Source organism: Aethalodelphis obliquidens, unplaced genomic scaffold (genome assembly GCF_003676395.1).
Source record: "Aethalodelphis obliquidens isolate GAN/ISIS:26980383/991018 unplaced genomic scaffold, ASM367639v1 scaffold75, whole genome shotgun sequence".
NCBI classification, from domain to species: domain Eukaryota; kingdom Metazoa; phylum Chordata; class Mammalia; order Artiodactyla; family Delphinidae; genus Aethalodelphis; species Aethalodelphis obliquidens.
Genome location: NW_020838019.1, coordinates 8,486,559 through 8,513,536, shown reverse-complemented (window position 1 = coordinate 8,513,536; position 26,978 = coordinate 8,486,559). Strand labels below are relative to the sequence as shown.

Below are 26,978 nucleotides of genomic sequence, written 5' to 3'. Positions count from 1 at the left end.
CAATAACTGAAATGAAAAATACACTAGAAGGAATCAGTAGCAGAATAACTGAGGCAGAAGAACGGATAAGTGACCTGGAAGACAGAATGGTGGAATTCACTGCTGTGGAACAGAATAAAGAAAAAAGAATGAAAAGCAATGAAGACAGTCTAAGAGACCTCTGGGACAACATTAAATGCAACAACATTCGCATTATAGGGGTACCAGAAGAAGAAGAGAGAGAGAAAGGACCCGAGAAGATATTTGAAGAGATTATAGTCAAAAACTTCCATAACATGGGAAAGGAAATAGCCACCCAAGTCCAGGAAGCGCAGAGAGTCCCATACAGGATAAACCCAAGGAGAAAGACGCTGAGACACATAGTAATCAAATTGGCAAAAATTAAAGACAAAGAAAAATTATTGAAAGCAGCAAGGGAAAAATGACAAATAACATTCAAGGGAACTCCCATAAGGTTAACAGCTGATTTCTCAGCAGAAACCCTAAAAGCCAGAGGGAGTGGCATGATATACTTAAAGTGATGAAAGGGAAGAAACTACAACCAAGATTACTCTACCCAGCAAGGATCTCATTCAGATTCGATGGAGAAATCAAAAGCTTTAGAGACAAGCAAAAGCTAAGAGAATTCAGCACCACCAAACCAGCTCTACAACAAATGCTAAAGGAACTTCTCTAAGTAGGAAACACAAGAGAAGAAAAGGACCTACAAAAAAACCCCCAAAACAATTAAGAAAATGGTAATAGGAACATACACATTGATAATTACCTTAAGCGTGAATGGATTAAATGCTCCAACAAAAGACACAGGCTCGTTGAATGGATACAAAAAGAAGACCCATATATATGCTGTCTACAAGAGACCCACTTCAGACCTAGGGACACATACAGATTGAAAGTGAGGGGATGGAAAAAGATATTCCATGCAAATGGAAATCAAAAGAAAGCTGGAGTAGCAATACTCATATCAGATAAAATAGACTTTTAAAGAAAGAATGTTACAAGAGACAAGGAAGGACACTACATAATGATCAAGGGATCAATCCAAGAAGAAGATATAACAATTATAAATATATATGCACCCAACACAGGAGCACCTCAATACATAAGGCAACTGCTAATAGTTCTAAAAGAGGAAATTGATAGTAACACAATAATAGTGGGGACTTTAACACCTCACTTACACCAATGAACAGATCATCCAAACAGAAAATTAATAAGGAAACACAAGCTTTAAATGCCACAATAGACCAGATAGATTTAATTGATATTTATAAGACATTCCATCCAAAAACAGATACACTTTCTTCTCAAGTGCTCACGGAACATTCTCCAGGATAGATCACATCTTGGGTCACAAATGAAGGCTAAGTAAGTTTAAGAAAATTGAAATCATATCAACCATCTTTTCTGACCACAATACTATGAGATTAGAAAACAATTACAGGGAAAAAAACGTAAAAAGCACAAACACATGGAAGCTAAACAATACGTTACTGTGTAACCAAGAGATCACTGAAGAAATCAAAGAGGAAATAAAAAAATACCTAGAGACAAATGACAATGAAAACATAACGATCCAAAACCTATGGGATGCAGCAAAAGCACTTCTAAGAGGGAAGTTTATAGCTATACAGGCCTACCTCAAGAAACAAGAAAAATCTCAATTAAACAATCTAATGTTACACCTAAAGGAACTAGAGAAAGAAAAACAAACAAAACCCAAAGTTAGCAGAAGGAAAGAAATCATAAAGATCAGAGCAGAAATAAATGAAATAGAAACAAAGAAAACAATAGCAAAGATCAATAAAACTAAAAGCTGGTTCTTTGAGAAGATAAACAAAATTGATAAACCATTAGCCAGACTCATCAAGAAAAAGAGGGAGAGGACTCAAATCAATAAAATTAGAAATGAAAAAGGAGAAGCTACAACAGACAACGCAGAAATACAAAGCAACCTAAGAGACTACTACAAGCAACTCTATGCCGATAAAATGGACAACCTGGAAGAAATGGACAAATTCTTAGAAAGGTATAACCTTCCAAGACTGAACCAGGAAGAAACAGAAGATATGAACAGACCAATCACAAGTCATGAAATTGAAACTGTGACTAAAAATCTTCCAACAAACAGAAGTCCAGGACCAGATGGCTTCACAGGTGAATTCTATCAAACATTTAGAGAAGAGCTAACACCCATCTTTCTCAAACTCTTCCAAAAAATTGTATAGGAAGGAAAACTCCCAAACTCATTCTATGAGGCCACCATCACCCTGATATCAAAACCAGACAAAGATAATACTACAAAAAAAAGAAAATTACAGACCAATATCACAGATGAATATAGATGTAAAAATCCTCAACAAAATACTAGCAAACAGAATCCAACAACACATTAAAAGGATCATATACCATGATCAAGTGGGATTTATCCCAGAGATGCAAGGGTTCTTCAATATACGCAAATCAATCAATGTGATACACCATATTAACAAACTGAAGAATAAAAACCATACGATCATCTCAATAGATGCAGAAAAAGCTTTTGACAAAATTCAACACCATTTATGATAAAAACTCTCCAGAAAGTGGGCATAGAGGGAACCTACTTCAACATAATAAAGGTCATATATGAGAAACCCACAGCAAACATCATTCTCTATGGTGAAAAACTGAAAGCATTTCCTCCAAGATCAGGAACAAGACAAGGATGTCCACTCTCACCACTATTATTCAACATAGCTTTGGAAGTCCTAGCCATGGCAATCAGAGAAGTAAAGAAATAAAAGGAATACAAATTGGAAAAGAAGAAGTAAAACTGCTACTGTTTGCAGATGACATGATACTATATACATAGAGAATCCTAAAAATGCCACCAGAAAACTACTAGAGCTAATCAATGAATTTGGTAAACTTGCAGGATACAAAATTAATGCACAGAAATCTCTTGCATTCCTATACACTAATGATGAAAAATCTGAAAGAAAAATTAAGGAAACACTCCCATTTACCATTGCAGCAAAAGGAATAAAATACCTAGGAATAAAACTACCTAGGGAGACAAAAGACCTGTATGCAGAAAACTTAAGACACTGATGAAAGAAATTAAAGATGATACCAACAGATGGAGAGATATACCATGTTCTTGGATTGGAAGAATCAATATTGTGAAAATGACTATCCTACCCAAAGCAATCTACAGATTCAATGCAATCCCTATCAAATTACCAATGGCATGTTTTACAGAACTAGAACAAAAACTCTTAAAATTTGTATGGAGACACAAAAGGCCCCAAACAGCCAAAGCAGTCTTGAGGAAAAAAACAGAGCTGGACAAATCAGACTCCCTGAATTCAGACTATACTACAAAACTACAGTAATCAAGACAATATGGTACTGGCACAAAAACAGAAATATAGATCAATGGAACAGGATAGAAAGCCCAGAGATAAACCCACACACTTATGGTCAACTAATCTATGACAAAGGAGGCAAGGATATAGAATGGAGAAAAGACAGTCTCTTCAATAAGTGTTGCTGGGAAAACTGAACAGCTACATGTAAAAGAATGAAATTAGAACACTCCCTAACACCATACACAAAAATAAACTCAAAATGGATTAGAGACCTAAATGTAAGACCGGACACTATAAAACTCTTAGAGGAAAACAGAGGAAGAACACTCTTTGACATAAATTGCAGCAAGATTTTTTTTGATCCACCTCCTAGAGTAATGGAAATAAAAACAAAAATAAACAAACGGGACCTAATGAAACTTCAAAGCTTTTGCACAGCAAAGGAAACCATAAACAAGATGAAAAGACAACTCTCAGAATGGGAGAAAATATTTGCAAATGAATCATCGGACAAAGGATTAATCTCCAAAATATATAAACAGCTAAGGCAGCTCAATATTAAAAAAAAAAAAGACCCAATCCAAAAATGGGCAGAAGACCTAAACAGACATTTCTCCAAAGAAGACATACAGATGGCCACGAAGCACATGAAAAGCTGCTCAACATCACTAATTATTAGAGAAATGCAAATCAAAACTACAATGAGGTATCACCTCACACCAGTTAGAATGCGCATCATCAGAAAATCTACAAACAGCAAATGCTGGAGAGGGTGTGGAGAAAAGGGAACCCTCTTGCACTGTTGGTGGAAATGTAAATTGATACAGCCACCATGGAGAACAGTATGGAGGTTCCTTAAAGAACTAAAAATAGAATTACCATATGACCCAGCAATCCCACTACTGGGCATATACTCACAGAAAACCGTAATTCAAATAGACACATGCACCCCAATGTTCATTGCAGCACTATTCACAATAGCCAGGTCATGGAAGCAACCTAAATGCCCATTGACAGATGAATGGATAAAGAAGATGTGGTACATATATACAATGGAATATTACTCAACCATAAGAATGAACTTGGGTCATTTGTAGAGATGTGGGTCATTTGTAGAGACGTGGATGCCTGTAGAGACTGTCATACAGAGTGAAGTAAGTCAGAAAGAGAAAAACAAATATCGTATATTAACGCATGTATGTGGAACCTAGAAAAATGGTACAGATGAACCAGTTTGCAGAGCAGAAATTGAGACACCGAAGTAGAGAACAAACGTATGGACACCAAGGGGGGGAAGTGGCGGTGGGTGGGGTGTGTGTGTGATGAATTGGGCGATTGGGACTGACATGTATACACTGATGTGTATAAAATGGATAACTAATAAGAAAAAAAATAATTAAAAAATAAACATTAAAAAAAGTGTTCATGGGCTTCCCTGGTGGCGCAATGGTTGAGAGTCCGCCTGCTGATGCAGGGGACGTGGGTTCGTGCCCCAGTCCAGGAAGATCCCACATGCCGCAGAGCGGCTAAGCCCGTGAGCTATGGCCGCTGAGCCTATGCGTCTGGAGCCTGTGCTCCGCAACAGGAGAGGCCACAACCGTGAGAGGCCCACGTACCAGGAAAAAAAAAAAATAATGTTCATGGTGAGTATCCAAGGATAATGGGACTGTGAAAGACTTTTTGTTTCTTTGAGATTATCTGTACTTTTCCTTTTCTCCACTTTACAAAATATAAAATCATTTTCCTCTGAGTGTTCCACTATGAAACCAAGATATGCTTTTAAAATGCAGTAATAGCACTGACCCTCTGCTCAACTGTGAGGCAGCTGGAGGGTTTCTAACAGCTCCCAGCGCCTTCTAATCTGGTTTTCCACCTTTGCTTCCCTCGGTGTCTCCCAACTGCCATTCCCACATCAGGCTCCCAGGTCGTGTCTGTGTTCCATTTCCCGGGTCCCATCCCCCCTTCCATCCTCCTTCCTCTCTCTACCTCTCCTCCCCCAGCCCAGCTCCATCCTCAGCCCCAGACGCTGCTGCTCTCCTTCCTGAGATGAACAAGCCATCAGACCTCCCCAGAGGAGGCCTCTGACCTGTTCTTAGTGTTCGTGTCCCCTTGAATTGTAGATCTGGCTTCAAGCCAAATAATGACATTGCACCCAACTTCATGGTTGCCTCCTCTTATCCAGAATTTACACCCACCCCTACTTCCCAAGAGGAGTGAGGTGAGTACTAATAGTAAAATGATTAGGAAGGAGAGTAAGAGCTCAACCAACACAGGACAGGAGGAATGTCTCCGTTGCAGCCGTGGCTGGAGATATGGCCCCAGGATGCTAAGCTGAGCTCTGAGCTTCCTGCGGTCCAAGGAGAGTTTGGCCGTAACTTTCCACCATCTGATGCTGCACAGAGTAGGGTCAGCCTTGAATCCAGGTCCCATGACTAGACTGGCTGGTCTGCAAGGGGTCCCATCGGTAGCCACATCAGGGCCAGGAACACTTACAAGAATAGAGACACTTTCCCCTCCTGCTGACTCTCCAAAGATGGTCACAGAGCCTGGATCCCCTCCAAAGTTGGCAATGTTCTCCTGGACCCAGTGCAGTGCGGCCAACTGGTCCAAATGACCCCAGTTCCCCCGGCTGTGTTCATCCCCTGTGCTGTAAGAGAACAGGGTGGGGTTGAGAGCAGACATGTCACAGCAGGGCTCTCAGGACCACAGATGGGGCTGGGGGTCTGGGTGAGCCTTCTGCAAGAGACTGGGCTTCCAGAGCCCTGACACTGGGGTCTTCACCTGCCTCCCATCCTGCAGCATTGTTCCGCTGTAGCGCCCTATACATCCATCCCACATCTATTTATTGAGCATCTACTATTCTACAGTTCCAAAGGGAATTCCAGGCAGAAGAAATAGCACATGCAAAGGCCCTGGCATTCAGTGAACAAAAGTGTGAGTCTAGGACCTACAGCTACAGAGGGCCCTGAGGGCCTCAGTAAGGATGTCAATGTCATCTTGAGTAAGTTAGGAAGCCACTGCAGGGATGACATGATTCCATTTATGTCTTAAATGATCACTTTGGCTACTGTGTGGATCAGACACGGTGTAAAATAGCAGGGTTATAAAAGTAGGTGTTATTACAACAATCCAGGGGAGAGACACAGAGTGCTTTGAACAGGGTGACTACAAGGGAGGAGGTGAGAAGTGGCTGGATTCTGAACATATTGTAAAAGTGGAGCCAAGAGGATTTGCTGGTGACTGCATGTGGGGTGTGAGAAAAAGAAAAGAATCCAAGTGCCCCCAGGCTTTTATCCTGAGTAACTGGAAGGGTGGAGCTGCCTGCAGCTGAGCAGGAGGCCCTGTGGAGAAAGGAGGAGGGTTTGGGGCAGGGGCATGGGGAGTCAAGGGTTAAGTTTGTCCGAGGAAGGAAGAGGTGCCCTCAGGTGTCCCGTGGGGATGGCAGGAGGTAGTTAATGATGTACCTGTGGGTTTCAAAGGAGAAATGGGCTAAAAATAGGGAGCCTGGAAGTGCCCCCTGAGGTCACTCAGGGAACCAGTGGGACAGAGAAGAAGATGCACACAGAGGCTGAGACGGGGAGGGGAGGGGCCGGGAGGGGCCGAGAAGGAGCTGCCATGAGGGAGGAGGTGGCCAGGAGCCAAGAGAAGGAAATTTTTCAAAAAGGTTTGAGGGGTGACGTGCGGTTGCTGCCAAGGCTGGGCCGCTGGTGACCTGGACCAGAGCAGTGTGGTGTCTGGTCGGGGTGAAACCCTGACTGACGTGGTAGAGGAGAGCCTGGGGAAGAGGGAGGGTGGAGTGTACACAGTTATACTGTAACTGGGAGCAGCCGTGGGCCACGGGGGAAGGACATGAGGAGTCTCAGTGAAGGTGACACATCCCGGGACATGACTCACCTGGGACAGTCCTCCTCCAGCCCATAGGTCTTTCCAGTGAGATGACCACCCCTCGCCCAGCCCACCCACCAGCCATCTGAGGGTAAGAGGTCCTGGGGCTGGTGCATTCAGAAAAGGCTCAGTAACTGTGCCTGCAGGAAGTCTGGTTCCTGTCCCCATGGAGACTCCATGGAGGAGACTCGAGCCTTCGCTCATGCATGTGCCAAACTCCACGAAGGAAATGGGGTGAGTGGGCCCTACACTCCTCTCAGTAGACGTGTCCACTGGAGTCAGGTGCTCGTTACAGCCTCCAAGTTCCAGCCACCCGTTCCTCCACCTACAAGACTTTACGGAACTCCCACGTGAGTCTGCTCCTTCTTTCCTTCCCCATGAGGTAAGATGTATAAGCCTCTAACTGCTGCGTTGCATGTTAACTGTCACCTTACAGGTATGCAACATGCTGGGCAGCACAGGTGAAAAAGAGATGAGCATTTCAGACGAGGTAACATTTGGGTTGGGTTTTGCAGGAATAATAGGAGTTTGTCAGGCAGATTAGGCATTTTACATGCAAGTAAGTGGACCAGGGTGGCTGGGGAAGGAGAAGGTAGGTAGAGCCCAATTATGAGGGGACTTGCATGTCTTAGTAGGGAACCTAGCAAAGATCCCTTTGAGGGCTTGCATGACCAGAGTGGGGTCCTAGCACTCCCACACTGAGGGTCAATGTGCCGTGAGGAGAGTCCAGTGTCTTACCTGAAGAATCCCCAGATGCCCAGGCGGTACTGAATGGTCACCACCACCACGTTTTCATGGGCAGAGAGGGCCAGCCCATCATAGGTTGATGCCCCGCCCAACATCAGACCTCCTCCATGGATCCACACCATCACCTGGATGGGGAGGAAGCAACCATACAGGGCATAGGAAGCAGAGCTGGGAAAGACCTCAAGAGGCTGTCTGGTTTGGTCATCCACCCGTTCTCCCAGCTGTGGCCCAACTCAGTGCACCCTGGCTGCCCCTGCCTGTCTCCCCTGCCTCAGTGCCACCTCCTGCCAGTGCTCTTCATGCTGAGAACATCATCATGGGAAGAGCCAAGGCTAAGAGCGCCATCTTCTCCCCAGCACTCCCACAGTCCTCACTCCCGGACCCCTCACGCAGCTCAGCACACTCCGCATGCAACAGCCCTTGGTTAGAAGCTTATTTCAGCTTCACCTTAGTTACCTTTTGTGTGGTGAAATAAACTTCTCATGTGAATGATGACCATGTCAAGAAGCACACGCCCTGGGTGGTACCTCTTCTTAATAGGCCTTTCCACTGCCTCCACTGCTCCCCAAATCTCACCCATCCTCCAAAGCCCAGCCTAAAAGCCACCTCCTCTAAGAAGTCTTCAATCATCTGATGAATATGATTTGAAAACCTACTAGGTGCCAGGGACTGTGGTAAGAATTAAGGATGAGAGTGGACATGACAATTCATAATTCATGGCCCTGAATTTAAAAAGTTCACATAGCAAGAAAGTGAGAATGGCTAAAATAATAGTATAATGATTTTGTTAATAAAAAAATCAAAGAACTCATACATGAACTATGTGTCAAGTACTGCTCTAAGCATTTAAAAATAAACCATCCACAAGATAGGGACTACTATTGTCCCATTTCACAGACAGGAAAACTGAGGCACTTAACCACCCTGAGGTCACGCAGCTCATAGGTGGTGGAGGCAGCACTTGAACCCAGGCAGTCTGGCTCCAGAGTCCACACGTCGAGCTGCCCAGCACACGGCAGCCAATGGCCACGGTGCAGTAGGCTGGCTGTTGGGGCAGGAGGAATTTCTTCCCTTCAACTCTAACTAATGCATCAGCAAGACTTGCCTCGTATGCTGTGTCAGACACTGACATAAATCTTGATATTCATCGTTGAACACTTGTGTGTGATTATCCCTGATTTGAGGAAACAGAGCCAGGTCTCTCAGCTAGTAAAAGGCAGAACCAGGATTTACACCCAGACCCTGCAGTTCCAGAGCCTGTGCCCATAGTAGAGGTTCTTCAGCTTCAGGTTCCTGGAGCCCCTGTTCCTCCTACATCTCTGATCCCTGCCTACCTCCGGGCAGAGGGACTGAGTGTGCAGTCACCTCTGAGTCCAGGCTGAGCCAAGGGCTGGCCAGCAGTGATTTGCTGAAGAAGCTAGTCCAGCTCTGCGCAACCCAGATGCTAAGATCCTCGAAGGCAGGGGCTGTGTGGTCATGGTTTTATGTTCCTCCTTTCTCTTAACCCCCAATTCTAGCTATGCATATGGGGGTGCTGAGTATGTACTAGGGGAATGAATGAATGCATGAATGAATGAACAATTGTCCCCACCTCTTTGAGCCCAGCATATGCAGGGCCACCTTCTAGTCACAAGTTCACAGATGCCCTCCTCCACATCTGGGCACCATGCCAGGGGTGTTCCTGGGAGATGGCTGGGTGCTCACACCCCGCCTGTCTCTACCCCACTGACCCCTCCTTTCCCAGCAGACCAGCCCCACCCTCCAGCCTGAGTCTGGAAAGTTGCCCCATCTCTGGGCTTCCATTTATTCTGCAAATGCTGACTCACTGGGTCATCAGCTTGTGTCAAAGTAAATTAGGAAGTAAAATTATCTACAATAAAATCTTGATAGTTGGCAAAGGCAAAGGAAAGTGCTTCTCTGTTGCTCCAGGCTCTGCACCCTCCACCTGTGACACTGAGACACTGAGAGTTTGTCAGAGAAGGTCTCCGTGTGCTGAGGAAAGGCCACCCACAGGCTCCACTTGCTAGTGTGTGTGTGTCAAAGAGCGTGACTTGAGATCAGGAGACCCGTGCTCTAGTCCTGCAACCCTACTCTGCGACCTCGCCTTCCCCTCACTGGGCTTCAGTTTCTCTATCTGTAACAGAACGGTTGGGTTGTTGGCTTATCTCCAAGATTCCTTCCAGCTCTGACTTTATTGGAAATTATGTCTTAGCCACCCTGGGTATCAGATTCCTAATCTAACAATTAAGAGTAATCCTTCTTGTCCATCTATTAGCATGAGAGACCTTAGAAAAATTAAAATGTTCATTACAGATGTACAGCAAACTCCCCCAGAGCCCCTATGTCTGTCACTAAGGGAAACTGAGGTGTGGAAAACCTGTGTTCCTCGATGTCAGGTTTGGCTGTGGTGGTAAAGAAAGCCCTGGGGCCCCTGGGGAACAGCCTGGGGCCCCTGGAACAGCCTTGGTCCAAGACGCCCCAACCCAACACTGCCTTCATCCCCTCCAGTCTACACCAGCCTTGACCATTTGTTCCCACTGCTTACCGGCAGCCTGCTTCTCTTCCTCAAGTCAGCAGGAGTGTAAATATTTAGGTAAAGACAGTCTTCGGAAAACCTGAGATTAATGTTCTCCTTTCTGTTGGTAAAGAGCTCTGAGACCGCTTGCCCTGCCACTGGGTCTTGGGAGCACCTGGGAGAGGCAAGGAGAGAAATGAATTCTTGAAGTTCAATCAGAGCTGACCAAGGAGATGTCTCCTGCAGTCAGGCCAGGTCTTGGACTGGCAGGTTTAGGGCAGTAAATAGAGTTGTTCTCACCAGACTCAAGACACTGGGTTAGGTAGGAGGCATCTGATGGGGGCTTCTCAGGCTCACCAAGGTCTCCTAGGACCAGGTATGGTAAGGCCTGACCCTCTTCCCTTCCTGGGGCCTTTGGGATGCCCTGAGTCAAGGAAGGAGGCTGCCTATACGCTGCTGGGCCTGGGAAAGGACCATTTCCTGCTTGCCCTGGGTCCAGACCAGCTCTCCGCTGGGCGCTGTATGATGCCCGCTATAGGGTGACCATATTCTGCCAACAGGGAAACATGTTCTAGTCCACGGGAGACTTCCATAAACCAGGAGAAATCACCCAAACGGCAGTTATTTACGGCCTACAACAGGTCAGAGGTCAAATATTTGTGGGGCAGCTTTAGGGGAACTACGCTCTAGTCCTGCCTCAGCCTAAATTTTTTTTTTTTTTTTTTGGTACGCAGGCCTCTCACTGTTGTGGCCTCTCCCATTGCGGAGCACAGGCTCCGGATGCGCAGGCTCAGCAGCCATGGCTCACGGGCCCAGCCACTCCGCGGCATGTGGGATCTTCCCGGACCAGGGCACGAACCCGTGTCCCCTGCGTCGACAGGCGGACTCTCAAACACTGCGCCACCAGGGAAGCCCATGACTCAGCCTAATTTGCTGGGTTTCCTTAGGTGAATTCTTTGCCTGCTCTGGGCCCTAGTCTGCTCCTCTGTGTAAATGAGGGGAGTGATTTCCATAAGGGTCCTGCAGCACTGACATACTAAAATTCTATCATCAACCCATCACAGGCAAGAACTATTGGTTGCCCTAATAGGAGATTTTTTTTTTCATCATTTAAATTTTATTTTATTTATATTTTTATAGAGCAGGTTCTAATTAGTTATCTATTTTATACATATTAGTGTATATATGTCAATCCCAATCTCCCAATTCATCACACCACCACCACCACTCCCCACTTGGTGTCCATACGTTTGTTCTCCATATCTTTGTCTCTATTTCTGCTCTGCAAACCGGTTCATCTGTACCATTTTTCTAGATTCCACATATATGTGTTAATATACGATATTTGTTTTTCTCTTTCTGACTTACTTCACTCTGTATGACAGTCTCTAGATTCATCCACGTCTCTACAAATGACCCAATTTCATTCCTTTTTATGGCTGAGTAATATTCCATTGTATACATGTACCACATCTTCTTTATCCATTTGTCTGTTGATGGGCATTTAGGTTGCTTCCATGAGCTGGCTATTGTAAATAGTGCTGCAATGAACATTGGGGTGCATATGTCTTATTGAATTATGGTTTTCTCAAGGTATATGCCCAGTAGTGGGATTGCTGGGTCATATAGTAATTCTATTCTTAGTTTTATAAGGAACCTCCATACTGTTCTCCATAGTGGCTGAATCAATTTACATTCCCACCAACAGAGCAAGAGGGTTCCCTTTTTTCCACATCCTCTCCAGCATTTGTTGTTTGTAGATTCTTTGATGATGGCCATTCTGACTGGTGTAGGGTGATACCTCAGTGTAGTTTTGATTTGCATTTCTCTAATAATTAGTGATGTTGAGCATCGTTTCATGTGCCTCTTGGCCATCTGTATTCTTCTTTGGAGAAATGTCTGCTTAGGTATTCTGCCCATTTTTTGATTTGGTTGTTTGTTTTTTTATTAATTTAATTTAATTTAATTTTTTAACATCTTTATTGGAGTATAATTGCTTTACAATGGTGTGTTAGTTTCTGCTTTATAACAAAGTGAATCAGCCATACATATACATATATCCTCATATCTCTTCCCTCTTGCGTCTCCCTCCCACCCTCCCTATCCCACCCCTCTAGGTGGTCACAAAGCACCGAGCTGATCTCCCTGTGCAACGTGGCTGCTTCCCACTAGCTACATGTTTTACCTTTGGTAGTGTATATATGTCCATGCCACTCTCTCACTTTCTCCCAGCTTACTCTTCACCTTCCCTGTGTCCTCAAGTCTGTTCTCTAGTAGGTCTGTATCTTTATTCCCATCCTGTCCCTAGGTTCTTCATGACCATTTTTTTTCTTAGATTCCATATATATGTGTTAGCATATGGTATCTGTTTTTCTCTTTCTGACTTACTTCACTCTGTATGACAGACTCTGGGTCCATCCACCTCACTACAAATAACTCAATTTCGTTTCCTTTTATGGCTGAATAATATTCCATTGTATATATGTGCCACATCTTCTTTATCCATTCATCTGTCGATGGACAGTTAGGTTGCTTCCATGTCCAGGCTATTGTAAATAGTGCTGCAATGAGCATTGTGGTATACGACTCTTTTTGAATTATGGTTTTCTCATGGTATATGCCCAGTAGTGGGATTGCTGGGTCGTATGGCAGTTCTATTTTTAGTTTTTTTTTTCAGGGAGCTCATCTCCTTTATTTATTTATTTATTTTTATTTATTTATTTTTTTGGTACGCGGGCCTCTCAATGTTGTGGCCTCTCCCGTTGCGGAGCACAGGCTCCGGACACGCAGGCTCAGCGGCCATGGCTCACGGGCCCAGCCACTCCGCAGCATGTGGGATCTTCCCGGACCGGGTTACAAACCCGCGTCCCCTGCATTGGCAGGCGGACTCTCAACCACTGTGCCACCAGGGAAGCCCCTCTATTTTTAGTTTTTTAAGGGATCTCCATACTGTTCTCTATAGTGGCTGTATCAATTTACTTTCCCACCAACAGTGTAAGAGGGTTCCCTTTTCTCCACACCCTCTCCAGCATTTATTGTTTGTAGATTTTTTGATGATGGCCATTCTGGCTGGTGTGAGGTGATACCTCATTGTAGTTTTGATTTGCATTTCTCTAATGATTAGTGACGTTGAGCATCCTTTCATGTGTTCGTTGGCAATCTGTATACCTTCTTTGGAGAAATGTCTATTTAGGTCTTCTGCCCATTTTTGGATTGGGTTGTTTGTTTTTTGATATTGAGTGGCATGAGCTGCTTGTAAATTTTGGAGATTAATCCTTTGTCAGTTGCTTCATTTGCAAATATTTTCTCCCATTATGAGGTTTGTCTTTTCGTCTTGCTTATGGCTTCCTTTGCTGTGCAAAAGCTTTTAAGTTTAATTAGGTCCCATTTGCTTATTTTTGTTTTTATTTCCATTACTCTAGGAGGTGGGTCAAAAAAGATCTTGCTGTGATTTTTGTCAAAGACTGTTCTTCCTATGTTTTCCTCTAAGAATTTTATAGTGTCCGCTCTTACATTTAGGTCTTTAATCCATTTTGAGTTTATTTTTGTGTATGGTGTTAGGGAGTGTTCTAATTTCATTCTTTTACATGTAGCTGCCCAGTTTTCCCAGCACCACTTATTGAAGAGATTGTCTTTTCTCCATTGTATATCCTTGCCTCCTTTGTCAGAGATTAGTTGACCATAACTGCGTGGGTTTATCTCTGGGCTTTCTATCCTGTTCCATTGATCTATATTTCTGTTTTTGTGCCAGTACCATATTGTCTTGATTACTGTAGCTTTGTAGTATAGTCTGAAGTCAGGGAGTCTGATTCCTCCAGTTCCGTTTTTTACCCCTCAAGATTGCTTTGGCTATTCGGGGTCTTTTGTGCCTCCATACACATTTTAAGATTTTTTTGTTCTAGTTCTATAAAAAATGCCATTGGTAATTTGATAGGGATTGCGTTGAATCTGTAGGTTGCTTTGGGTAGTAGAGTCATTTTCACAATATTGATTCTTCCAATCCAAAAACATGGTATATCTCTCCATCTGATTGTGTCATCTTTGATTTCTTTCATCAGTGTCTTATAGTTTTCTGAGTACAGGGCTTTTACCTCCTTAGGTGGTTTATTTCTAGGTATTTTATTCTTTTTGTTGCAATGGTGAATGGGATTGTTTCCTTAATTTCTCTTTCTGATCTTTCACTGTTAGTGTATAGGAATGCAAGAGATTTCTGTGCATTAATTTTGGATCCTGCAACTTTACCAAATTCATTGATTAGCTCCAGTAGTTTTCTGGTGGCATCTTTAGGATTATCTCTGTGTAGTATCACGTCATCTGCAAACAGTGACAGTTTTACTTCTTCTTTTCCAATTTGTATTCCTTTCATTTCTTTTTCTTCTCTGATTTCTGTGGCTAGGACTTCCAAAACTTTGTGGAATAATAGTGGTGAGAGTGGACATCCTTGTCTTGTTCCTGTTCTTAGAGGAAATCCTTTCAGTTTTTCACCATTGAGAATGATGTTTGCTGTGGGTTTGTCGTATATGGCCTTTAGTATGTTGAGGTAGGTTCCCTCTATGCCCACTTTCTGGAGAGTTTTTTATCATAAATCAGTGTTGAATTTTGCCAAAAGCTTTTTCTACATCTATTGAGATGATCATATGGTTTTTATCCTTCAGTTTGTTAATATGGTATATCACATTGATTGATTTGCATATACTGAAGAATCCTTGTGTCCCTGGGATACATCCCAGTTGGTCATGCTGTATGACCCTTTTAATGTGTTGTTGGATTCTGATTGCTAGTATTTTGTTGAGGATTTTTGCGGTTATATTCATCAGTGATATTGGTCTGTAATTTTCTTTTTTTGTAGTATCTTTATTTGGTTTTGGTATCAGGGTGATGGTGGCCTCGTAGAATGAGTTTGGGAGTGTTTCTTCCTTTGCAATTTTTTGGAAGAGTTTGAGAAGGATGGGTGTTAGCTATTCTGTAAATGTTTCATAGGATTCACCTGTGAAGCCATCTGGTCCTGGGCTTTTGTTTGTTGGAAGATTTTTAATTACAGTTTCAATTTCATTACTTGTGATTGGTCTATTCATATTTTCTGTTTCTTCCTGGTTCAGTCTTGGAACGTTATACCTTTCTAAGAATTTGTCCCTTTCTTCCAGGTTGTCCATTTTATTGGCATAGAGTTGCTTGTAGTAGTCTCTTATGATGGTTTGCATTTCTGCGGTTTCTGTTGTAACTTCTCCTTTTTAATCTAATTTTATTGATTTGAGTCCTTTCCCTCTTTTTCTTGGTGAGTCTGGCTAAAGGTTTATCAATTTTGTTTATCTTCTCAAAGAAGCATCTTTTAGTTTTATTGATCTTTGCTACTGTTTTGTTTCTATTTCATTTACTTCTGCTCTGGTCTTTATGAATTCTTTACTTCTATTAACTCTGGGTTTTGTTTGTTCTTCTTTCTCTAGTTCCTTTAGGTGAAAGTTTAGATTGTTTATTTGAGATTTTTCTTGTTTCTTGAGGTAGCATTGTATTGCTACAAGCTTCCCTCTTAGAACTCCTTTTGTAGCATCCCATGTGTTTTGGATCGTCATGTTTTCATTGTCATTTGTGTCTAGGTATTTTTTGATTTCCTCTTTGATTTCTTCAGTGATCTCTTGGCTATTTAGTAATGTATTGTTTATCCTCCAAGTGTTTGTGTTTTTTACGTTTTTTTCCCTGTAATTGATTTCTAATCTCATAGTGTTGTGGTCAGAAAAGATGCTTGATATGATTTCAATTTTCTTAAATTTACTGAGGCTTGATTTGTGACACAAGATGTGATCTATCCTGGAGAATGTTCCATGTGCACTTGAGAAGAAAGTGTAAGTCTGCCATTTTTGGATGGAATATCCTATAAATATCAATTAAATCTATCTGGTCTATTGTGTCATTTAAAGCTTCTGTTTCCTTATTAATTTTCTGTTTGGATGATCTGTCCATTGGTGTAAGTGAGGTGTTAAAGTCCCCCACTATTATTGTGTTACTGTCGATTTCCTCTTTTATAGCTGTTAGCATTTGCCTTACGTATTGAGGTCCTCCTGTGTTGGGTGCATATATATTTATAATTGTTATATCTTCTTCTTAGATTGATCCCTTGATCATTATGTAGTGTCCTTCCTTCTCTCTTGTAACATTCTTTATTTTAAAGTCTATTTTATCTGATATGAGTATTGCTACTCCAGCTTTCTTTTGCTTTCCATTTGCATGGAATATCTTTTTCCATCCCTTCACTTTCAGTCTGTATGTGTCCGTAGGTCTGAAGTGGGTCTCCTGTAGACAGCAATATATACAGGTCTTGTTTTTGTATCCATTCAGTGAGCCTGTGTCTTTTGGCTGGAGCATTTAATCCATTCACATTTAAGGTAATTATCAATATGTATGTTCCTATTACCATTTTCTTAATTGTTATGGGTTTGTTTTTGTAGGTCCTTTTCTTCTCTTGTGTTTCCCACTTAGAGAAGTTCCTTTAGCACTTGTTGCAGAGCTGGTTTGGTGGTGCTGAATTCTCTTAGCTTTTGCTTGTCTGTAAAGCTTTTGATTTCTCCATCGAATCTGAATGAGATCCTTGCCGGGTAGAGTAACCTTGGTTGGAGGTTCTTCCCTTTCATCACTTTAAATATATTGTGTCACTCCCTTCTGGCTTGTAGAGTTTCTGCTGAGAAATCAGCTCTTAACCTTATGGGAGTTCCATTGTATGTTATTTGTCATTTTTCCCTTGTTGCTTTTAATAGTTTTTCTTTGTCTTTAATATTTGTCCATTTGATTACTATGTGTCTCAGCGTGTTTCTCCTTGGGTTTATCCTGTCTGGGACTCTCTGCATTTCCTGGACTTGGGTGGCTATTTCCTCTCCCATGTTAGAGAAGTTTTCAACTATAATCTCTTCAAATATTTTCTGGCGTCCTTTTTCTCTCTCTTCTCCTTCTGGGACTCCTATAATGCGAATGTTGGTGCATTTAATGTTGTCCCAGAGATCTCTTAGGCTGTCTTCATTTCTTTTCATTCTATTTTCTTTATTCTGTTCCGTGGCAGTGAATTCCACCATTCTGTCTTCCAGGTCACTTATCTGTTCTTCTGCCTCAGTTATTCTGCTATTGATTCCTTCCAGTGTATTTTTCATTTCAGTCATTGTATTGTTCATCTCTGTTTTTTTCTTTAATTCTTCTAGGTCTTTGTTAAACATTTCTTGCATCTTCTCCATCTTTGCCTCCATTCTTTTTCTTAGGTCCTGGATCATCTTCACTATCATTATTCTGAATTCTTTTTCTGGAAGATTGCCTATCTGCACTTCATTTAGTTGTTTTTCTGGTGTTTTATCTTGTTCCTTCATCTGGAACATATTCCCCTGCCTTTTCATTTTGTCTCTCTTTCTGTGAATGTGGTTTTCAATCCATAGGCTGCAGGACTGTCGTTCTTTTTGTTTCTGCTGTCTGCCCTCTGTTGTATGAGGCTATCTGAGAGTCTTGTACAAGCTTCCTGATGGGAGGGACTGGTGGTGGTAGAGCTGGGTGTTGCTCTGGTGGACAGACCTCAGTAAAACTTTAATCTGCTTGTCTGCTGATGGGTGGGGTTGAGTTCCCTCCCTGTTGGTTGTTTGGCCTGAGGCAACCCAGCACTGGACCCTGCAGGCTATTTGGTGAGGCTAATGGTGGACTCTGGGAGGGCTCACACCAAAGAGTCCTTCCCAGAACTTCTGCTGCCAGTGTCCTTGTCCCTGCAGTGAGCCACAGCCGCCCCCCACCTCTGCAGGAGACCCTCCAACACTAGCAGGTAGGTCTGGTTCAGTTTCCTATGGAGTCACTGTTCCTTCCCCCTGGGTTCTCATACGCACACTACTTTGTGTGTGCCCTCCAAGAGTGGAGTCTCTGTTTCCCCCAGTCCTGTCAAAGTCCTGAAATCAAATCCCGCTAGCCTTCAAAGTCTAATTCTCTGGGAATTCCTCCTCCTATTGCCAGGCCCCCAGGTTGGGAAGCCTGACGTGGGCTCAGAACCTTCCCTCCAGTGAGTGGACTTCTGTGGTATAAGTGTTCTCCAGTTTGTGAGTCACCCACCCAACGGTTATGGGATTTGATTTTATTGTGATTGTGCCCCTCCTACAGTCTCATTGTGGCTTCTCCTTTGTCTTTGGATGTGGGGTATCTTTTTGGTGAGTTCCAGTGTCTTCCTGTCAATGATTGTTCAGCAGTTGTGATTCCAGTGCTCTCTCACCAACTGTTGTTTTAAATACTCCTTATGTATTAACTCATTTAATCTTCACATCAGCCCCATGATTTAGGTTCTATTATTATCCACATTTTACAGTTGAGAAACTGAGAGATGTTAGAGAATTTGCCCAAGGTCACACAGCCAGAAAGAACCATACTATGTAGTGCTTATGTTTCCAAGGACCTTATAAGCCACATTTCCAGATCTCAGTGTCCCCACAAAACAGCATGACTGCCTCCAGTATTTCGACGAGGTAACTGAAGCACTGAGGTGCTTGGATGACACAGCTGTCAATTGGCAGAGTCAGAGCTCCAAAGATAAACTCTTGATTTCCATCCCGGGGGAACTTTCCCCAGATCACCAAAGCAAGGGGCGTAATATTCATAAAAGAAGACAATCAAAAGTTTAAAAAGAGAAAAATAAGTCAATGTCACTAGTATTCAGATAAATGTAGAATAAAGAGAATAATCATACATATAATGACGAAGATAATAAAAATTATCGTTATTTTGCCTATTCAATAGCCCCAAATCATTTTTGATAACCCAAAACATTGTTTAAAATTCAGTTAATGGAGGTTTTCATATATTAAATAAAGGGGTGCAGTTGGAGTATTTCTGAAGGGAAATTTTAAAAATACTCTTACTTGGAAATGTTATTTCTTAGAACTTATCCAAAAATATTTATGAATATGCATGAAGATTTAGCTACAGGATATTCATCATAGTGCTACTTATATTATCAAAATCATCAAGAACAATTAATAATCCCAAATAAAAGGTGCAGTAAATAAATTATGATTCAATATGCAACGTAATGCAGCTATTATATGTCGGGGTGTGATATTTAATGACATAGAATGATGTTCATGATATACGTTCATGAGCAAAACAGGCATCTAAAGTATCTGTCTTGGGGTTTCCCTGGTGGCGCAGTGGTGAAGAATCCACCTGCCAGTGCAGGGGACATGGGTTCCAGTCCTGGTCCGGGAAGATCCCACATGTCGTGGAGCACCTAAGCCTGTGAGCCACAACTACTGAGCCCATGCGCCACAACTACTGAAGCCCGCGTGCCTAGAGCCTGTGCTCCATAACAGGAGAAGCCACCGCAATGAGAAGCCCGCGCACCACAACGAAGAGTAGCCCCCGCTGGCCGCAACTACAGAAAGCACGCATGCAGCAATGAAGACCCAGCGCAGCCAAAAATAAATAAATTAAAATAAATAAATAAAGTAAAATAAAGTATCTGTATCGTGTAATATGATATTGTGATATAAGAAGAAATATGTATTTGATCTTTGTCCAGTTTCTGCTGAAGAGTTTTTTTTTTTTTTTTTTTTTTTTTTTATTGCCATAGGCAGGCTTCTCACTGTTGTGGCCTCTCCCGTTGCAGAGCACAGGCTCCGGATGCGCAGGCTCAGCGGCCATGGCTCACAGGCCCAGCCGCTCCGTGGCATGTGGGATCTTCCCGGACCGGGGCACGAACCCACGTCCCCTGCATCGGCAGGCGGACTCGCAACCACTGCGCCACCAGGGAAGCCCTGAAGAGCTCTTAAAACCCTTGAAATCTCCTGAGTGGTGTATACTGTTGGGTTAATGAGGTCACTTTTGGACCTCATCTAAGAGCAGGAACTGGTTGCCAGAGGAACAATCATGTGATTAGAGGGTTGGAACTCTGCGCCACAGCCCCCTGACCTCTGGAAAGGGGAGATGGGCTGGAGAGGAATCAATCACCAGTGACCAATGCTTTCAATCATCCTGCCCATGTAATGAGGGCTCCATAAAACCCAAAAGGACTGGGTTCAGAGGGCGTCCTGGTTGGTGAACCAGAACTCTTCTAAGTGCCACCGTGCTGGGTCCCAAACTCCAGAAGGATGGATGGATGCTCCTTTGTTAGGGACCTCACCTTATGGATATCTTCAGCTGGCTAGTGGCTTGTATCCTTTAATATCCTTCATAATAAACTGGTAATCTAGTGAGAAAACTAATTTCCTGAGTTCTGTGAGCTGCTACGGCAAATTAATAGAACTTAAGGACGGGGTCACAGGAACCTCTAATTTATAGCCAGTTGGTCAGAAGCATAGGTGACGACTTGGACTTGGAACTGGCATCGAAGCAGAGGGAGTTATTGTGGAGCTGAGCCCTAATCTGTGGAATCTGATGCTATCTCTAGGAAGAGAGTGTTAGAATTAGCTAAATTGTTGGACACACATATGGTGTGTGAGAATTGCTTTTTGGTGCGGGGGAAAAAAAAACACACACATTAGAATTGGGTACAGAAAATTATGTGATTACATTCTAAGGGAGAAATTATGAAACAGATAAAAGACTGGAAAAATAGAATCTAAAATATGAACAACAGTTCTTGCTCTGTGGTGTATGCTTTTCATTTTCTTACCTTTACTTACCTATATTTTCTCACTTTTATGTAATAAATATGTATTACTTATTACTTGCAATCAGGAAATTAAATGTATACTTGCAATAAAAATAAATAAAACATATTAATTGCAATCAGGAAATAAAAAGAATGAATATTATTTTAAAAGAATGGAAGAAGTAAGGAAGGAAGGGAGTAAGGAGAGAAGAGAAGAAAAGAAAATTCAGCAAGAGGCAGGACCCTGGAAATTATTAGAAATCTCTTGCTGAGATAAATATGGTCTGAATCAATGCTTGTAGACATCTAAGGTGCCTTGGGGGACAGTTGTGAGTCTTCTTGCCCAACTTGACCAGCTAACTAGAACACATCAACCATCGTTCTGCTTGTGACTAGGTAGCCAGACACATTTGGGAGTTGAGAACTTGCCCAGTCAACACCCCAAAGCACTACCCATCCACACATCTCCTGGCCCACCTCACTTCCCACTATGGTAAAGTTCAAGAAGGAAAATGAATAGAACTGTGAAAATTAATAAAGAGAACCCGTACTAAAATGGAATCTGGAGGTGAGGAGGGGGAGATCTCAGGAAGATATCACTCCACCTCAATACAGATCCCCCTAGGAAGAGACATACTGTGCACCTCTGACCAGAAATGACACGACTTTACCACAAGAAAGATTTCCTCCTTGCCTGGCAACAGCTCAGCCAATCAGAGACTATCATTACTCAGCCAATTAAAAGCCACTACATAACAAACTCCCAGTTTCCTCCAATGGACTTTTGTTTATAACAGTGCCTTCTAACTTCCCCTTTGCCTCTATAAAAGAGTTTCCTTTCCTTTTACCAGACTTGCATGTGGTTTGCCATAGTTGCATGTCCCCAATTGTGATTCTTTGCTGCTCCCAAATAAATCTCTGGTTTTGCTGGTAAAATATCTGGTTGTTTTATTGTTTTAGGTTAACAGAATCATTACTTTTGAAACCCCTCACCTGCTCAACTTTCTATTTTTTTCCACAGCACTTATCATATTCTAACATACTGTATAGTCTATTTACTAATTTGCATATTGTTTACTATCTATCTGCCCCTGCTAGAATGCAAGCTCCATGAAGGTGGGATCTTTGTTCTGTTCACTAATAGATTCCAGGAAACTAGAAAATGCCTGGCAAAGTTGCTCAATAAATATTAGTTGAATAAAGGGCTCTAGAATGCTGTGAGAGTTCTGAAATGTTTGTAAGGATCTACAATATCTTAGGATTCCAGAACAAAGTATGAGCCACTCAGAGGATTGCCTTGGCTCCTTCCTGTGTCCCTTTGAGGCTAACATCCCCACTGGAAGATGCAAAAGTCACACCTTGACTTACATGGGAGGGTAAGAGGTGGTATTCTTCACGAAGATCCATGGTTCTGCAGGCTGCGGCGGAGCAAACCTCAAGGATCCAAGAGGGGGCCTGGCAAAAGGGACTCCCAGGAAAACAGCCACAGGCTGTGCAAAACCTTCTAAGCTGACGTATTTCCCCAGGACTCTGCCCTGCGCGGTGTCCACAACAGGCGGTGAGGGTGGTTGCCCTGCTGGACATTGAGAGGAAATGAGAACATGTCAGTGGTGAAGGTGTGAACTGGATTCTGGGTGAATTTTGTTACTTTTGCCACGTGATCTTGAATGTCCCCTCAACTCTCTAAGCCTCAGTTTCTTCTTATGTAAGAGAGAGCGAAGCTAACTGTCCTTCCTAACTCACAGTGCTATCTGAAGGAGCGAATTGGAATTGGAGGTATAACAGCATCAAATAAGACATAAATGCAAAAAGAAGAGCCACTGGGAATGAAGAGGGCATTCAGTTTCCACACTTAGGAGCATCTAGAAACAATCACTGGATGCTGGTGCCGAGCTGCACGCTGGATAAGAGGATGAACAAGAGCAGGTTGCTCTTCTCAGAAATCTGGCCTTATGTGGAGGATGAGCCACATACATACCTGACCCTACTGCTGGGAAGAAAGTGGTCCGTGTCCTGAGAGACGTACCAAGTAAGGTGCCATAGGAGACAGAAGAGGGAGCGAGGCCTTCTGACTGGTGGCTTCATGGAGGCAGTGACCTTGGAGCTGGGACTTGCAGTAGTGGAAGGAGTGACAAGGGGAGGTGGAAGAGGGTGCTTAAAGGTATAAACAGAGATGAGATTGTGCAGAGGTGAGGCTCTGCGACAGCAAAGTGCAAGACCTGCTTGAGGAAGAGCGATTGGCCCATTTGGGTCAGGAAGAGTAATGGGGGAGGAACATAATCCTGGATGAGACAGATTCATGTCTGGGAGGGTCTCAAACGCCAGGCCAGTGATTCGGGCTTTATTTAGTGGGTAAATGAGCAGCAGTGAACCGTCCTGGAGTAAAAGAGAGTGACACAATCAGCTTGAAGAGGCCCCTTCTGCTGGCTCTGAGCACGGTCATCCAGAGGGAGCGAGACGGGCTCAGATTCCATCTGTCCCCTTCTCGTGGAGCAGACAGTTCTTTCTCACTGAGCTGAAATGCGTCTCCCTGAAGCTGCCACATCAGTCCTGGTCCTACCTGCTCTGGGACATCCTGCACCTTCATGTGACAGGCAGCCTTAGTGACCCATGTTCATACCCATCCCTCAAGTCTTCTCTTGTCCGTCCTCAACAGCTTCAGTTTGTTTAAGCATCCTAACAGGAAACGATTTCCAGCCTCTCATCCTCCCAATTGTTCCCCTTTATATATAGACACAAGGTCAACCTCTCTCTCAAAGTATGTGGCCAGAACAGAAAAGAATAACCCAGATTTGGTCTTCTGGACAAATCCGATGATAACCTTCAAGAGAGATGAAGTGGACAGATGTCCAAATGGCAAGGGTGAAAAAGTGGGCGATTGGCTGAGAGGTATAGGCAATACTGGTAACAGCAGCAGTTACCACTTGTGTTATGTGTAATGTTTGTATACTGAGCACTTACTATGTGCTACATGGGCATTCCAGTTCCTTTAAACTAATCTTCACAAAAGCCTTGCTAGGTAGACATCAATATGCCCATTTTTCAGATGAAGTAACTGAGGAAATGGAGGCAGCCAGTATGGACTTTCTTTTTTAAAAATTTTTATTTATTTTTGGCTGTGTTGGGTCTTGGTTTCTGTGTGTGGGCTTTCTCTAGTTGTGGTGAGCGGGGGCTACTCTTCATTGCAGTGCATGGGCTTCTCATTGGGTGACTTCTCTTGTTGCAGAGCATGGGCTCAAGGCACGTGGCTTCAGTAGTTGCAGCGTATGGGCTCAGTAGTTGTGGCATGCGGGCTCTAGAGTGCAGGCTCAGCAGTTGGGGCGCACGCGCTTATTTCCACAGCATGTGGGATCTTCCCAGACCAGGGCTCAAACCCGTGTCCCCTGCATTGGCAGGCGTATTCTTAACCACTGTGCCACCAGGGAAGTTCCCAGTATGGACTTTCTAAAGATGGAAGTGGCATGGCCCTGCCAGGGGGTAAACAGCAGTTTACCCCTAATTTGGTTCTTACTCTGCTCTTACCCTCAGTTCCAGGCCTCTCACAGTGTCATAGGCCCAGGAAGAAGAGAAAACCCAGTGGAGCCTGGGCTGTCAGTGCACTGACAGCCAGAGCACTGGCTCTGGACTCAGGAGTTAGAGATAGAATTCAGAGCACGATTTTCCGGTTGACCTTGGGCATGTACATTTCCCTCTCTGAGTCTCAGTTTCCCCATCTATAAAATGGCACAGATGCATTCTGAGGTCCCTTGCTGCACCCTTGTATTAACCAGGTCTTTTATGTTCTGTATTCTGATGCCTTGACATCTGGGGCCTTGCTGATTCTGGAGGGACTGCCCCTCCCAGAGTTCGCCAATCCCTAATGATAGGAATGAACTTCCCCTTCAAGCGTGCCAGAGCCTGTACCCCAACTACCTTCTCTATCAGGCCCTCCACATCTGGCCACTATCATCCTGCCCTAATCACTCCAGGCCAAGTACCTGACAACTGTGCAGTCCCTAAGCCCCAGAACCTGTTGAAATTGGCTACTTTGCCAATCCCAAACCTGCATATCCTGCCTCACCTCTTCCTTCCCCCCAGCAACCAAGATAAAGCCCCTCACCCCCAGTTCCTCCTTCTTCCCTGTGTCTCATGACCCACCCAGGGCTTCACCTCCAGGCCCCCCATGGTAGTTCCGTACTCCTTCCTCTGGGGAAATTGAGTCATAAACCATCTTTTCAATGACAGTTGGTTCCTGATCTGTGGGCCTTAGAATACCCCTAATTGTCTATTAATACACTGTCTTTTTTTTTCTGGCTGCCCTGCGAGGCACGCGGGATCTTAGTTCCCCGACCAGGGATCAAACCTGCGCCCCCTGCAGTAGAAGTGCAGAGTCTTTAACCACTGGACCACCAGGGAAGTTCCAATATACTTTTTTTTTTTTCAATACACTGTCTTTTAAAACAACTTCTTTATCCCTTTTTTGCACTCTCTCCATTCCAGGCACTCTCTCAGAAACAACAGCCCATTTCAACCTCACAAAAGCCTAATGATGTGGATACAGCTTTCACCCCCATTTTATAGAGGGGGAAACTGAGGCACAGAAAAAGGAAGTCCTTTGCCTAAGCTCACAGGGCTAGTAAGTGCTGAGCTGGGATGCAAACCCACACACTCTGCCTCCAGAGGCGGTATTAATATTCTGGTAAGCTAAGCTCCAGGATTTGGCCACGTCCGTATTAGTAATCAAGAGGAAAAGCTATGGAACTCTCCCAAGTCCTCAGCTGGAGGTTGAGGTTAGCTGGTTGTCCAACCGGGAGGTTAGCTGGTTGTCCTCCTCTGGTGTGGCGGCGTGCAGCCGAGTCTAGGGTGTTTATCGTCCACTGTGTCTCCTGCTGCGGGGGACCAGCTGGGCTAGACGGTCCAAGTCCACAGAGCGTGCGCTGCTGCAGAACCGCCCCTGTCACTCCTTCCCCTTGTCCCACACAAGGATTTCCAAAGGTCCCCCGCTATTTGAATTTAGGAGGACTCACCCAAAGCCGTGAAAGTGGTGAGGGAGGACAAGACCAGAGCGAAGACCCACATCGTGGAAGGACAGCAGCTCCTGTGCCCGCAGGTCTCGGCCCTGCTCAGAGGGGCTGTTCCCGTCCCCGCCCCCAGTCCCCGCCGCCAGCTCTCTGCACAGGCTCCCGCCCCAGTTGCTCAGTAGCCTAATCTGGAAATAACAGAAAAGCTCTCCCACCCTTCCCCGTGGGCTGCTGTTTAGGGCTGTAAGCCACGCCCACCCAGAATTTACCTTCTTTTAAATCAAGAGCCCGGACTTTACTCTCCAATTACAGGTAGCCACCTACAGGTTCAACGATTTGTTTCATAAGTGTTTCTCCCTTCCTGGACTCTAACCTTAGTGTACTGTGGGCTACCAAGGCAGACACAAGCACACAGAGGTCTTTGGACAAGGGGAGGCTGTGGTCGGGTCCTCAGAACAACTTGAAAACCTTCAGAGCAACTCCCAGACCCACAGCTGCCCAGCTGGGGAATTAAGGGCAAATCTTTTCATTTCCCTGGGCTTCTATTTCACAGAGTTCCATGCTCTTATTTTAGAAACATCTTAAATTTCATTCAGTCTCCCTTCTGATGCCTAAATTAACTTCACAGTATTCCTGCCAAGTGACTCAGCCTCCTGTTGCACACCTGCAGGGTCAGGGAACTATTACCTCTCCAGGCAGGGATCTTTGGACAGAATGTTCTTACAATAAAGGGACTCCATCTCTCTATAGTCTTTGGTTCTAATTATTCATTCATCCATCCCTCCATCTTTCCTTCCATTTATTCATTATTTCATTTATTCATTCATTCTCCTAACATTTACCAAATACCTGGCACTATGCTAAGTGCAATGGATACAAAG

The 26,978-nt window shown here is 43.8% G+C and overlaps 1 protein-coding gene across 1 annotated transcript in view; it reads right to left on the bottom strand.

Moving 5' to 3' along the window:
- Positions 1-26,474, bottom strand: part of CES1 (carboxylesterase 1) — a 42,327-nt gene extending 15,853 nt beyond the window's left edge. Inside the window, exons 1-5 of the mRNA XM_027092177.1 lie at positions 26,104-26,474; positions 22,466-22,673; positions 10,531-10,675; positions 7,977-8,110; positions 5,847-6,000 (exon numbers count right to left, since the gene is read on the bottom strand). Coding sequence (XP_026947978.1) covers positions 5,847-6,000; positions 7,977-8,110; positions 10,531-10,675; positions 22,466-22,673; positions 26,104-26,155 — 693 coding nt within the window. The 5' untranslated portion in view covers positions 26,156-26,474. The remainder of the gene's footprint in view (positions 1-5,846; positions 6,001-7,976; positions 8,111-10,530; positions 10,676-22,465; positions 22,674-26,103) is intronic.
- Between the last annotated feature and the right edge of the window lie 504 nt (positions 26,475-26,978).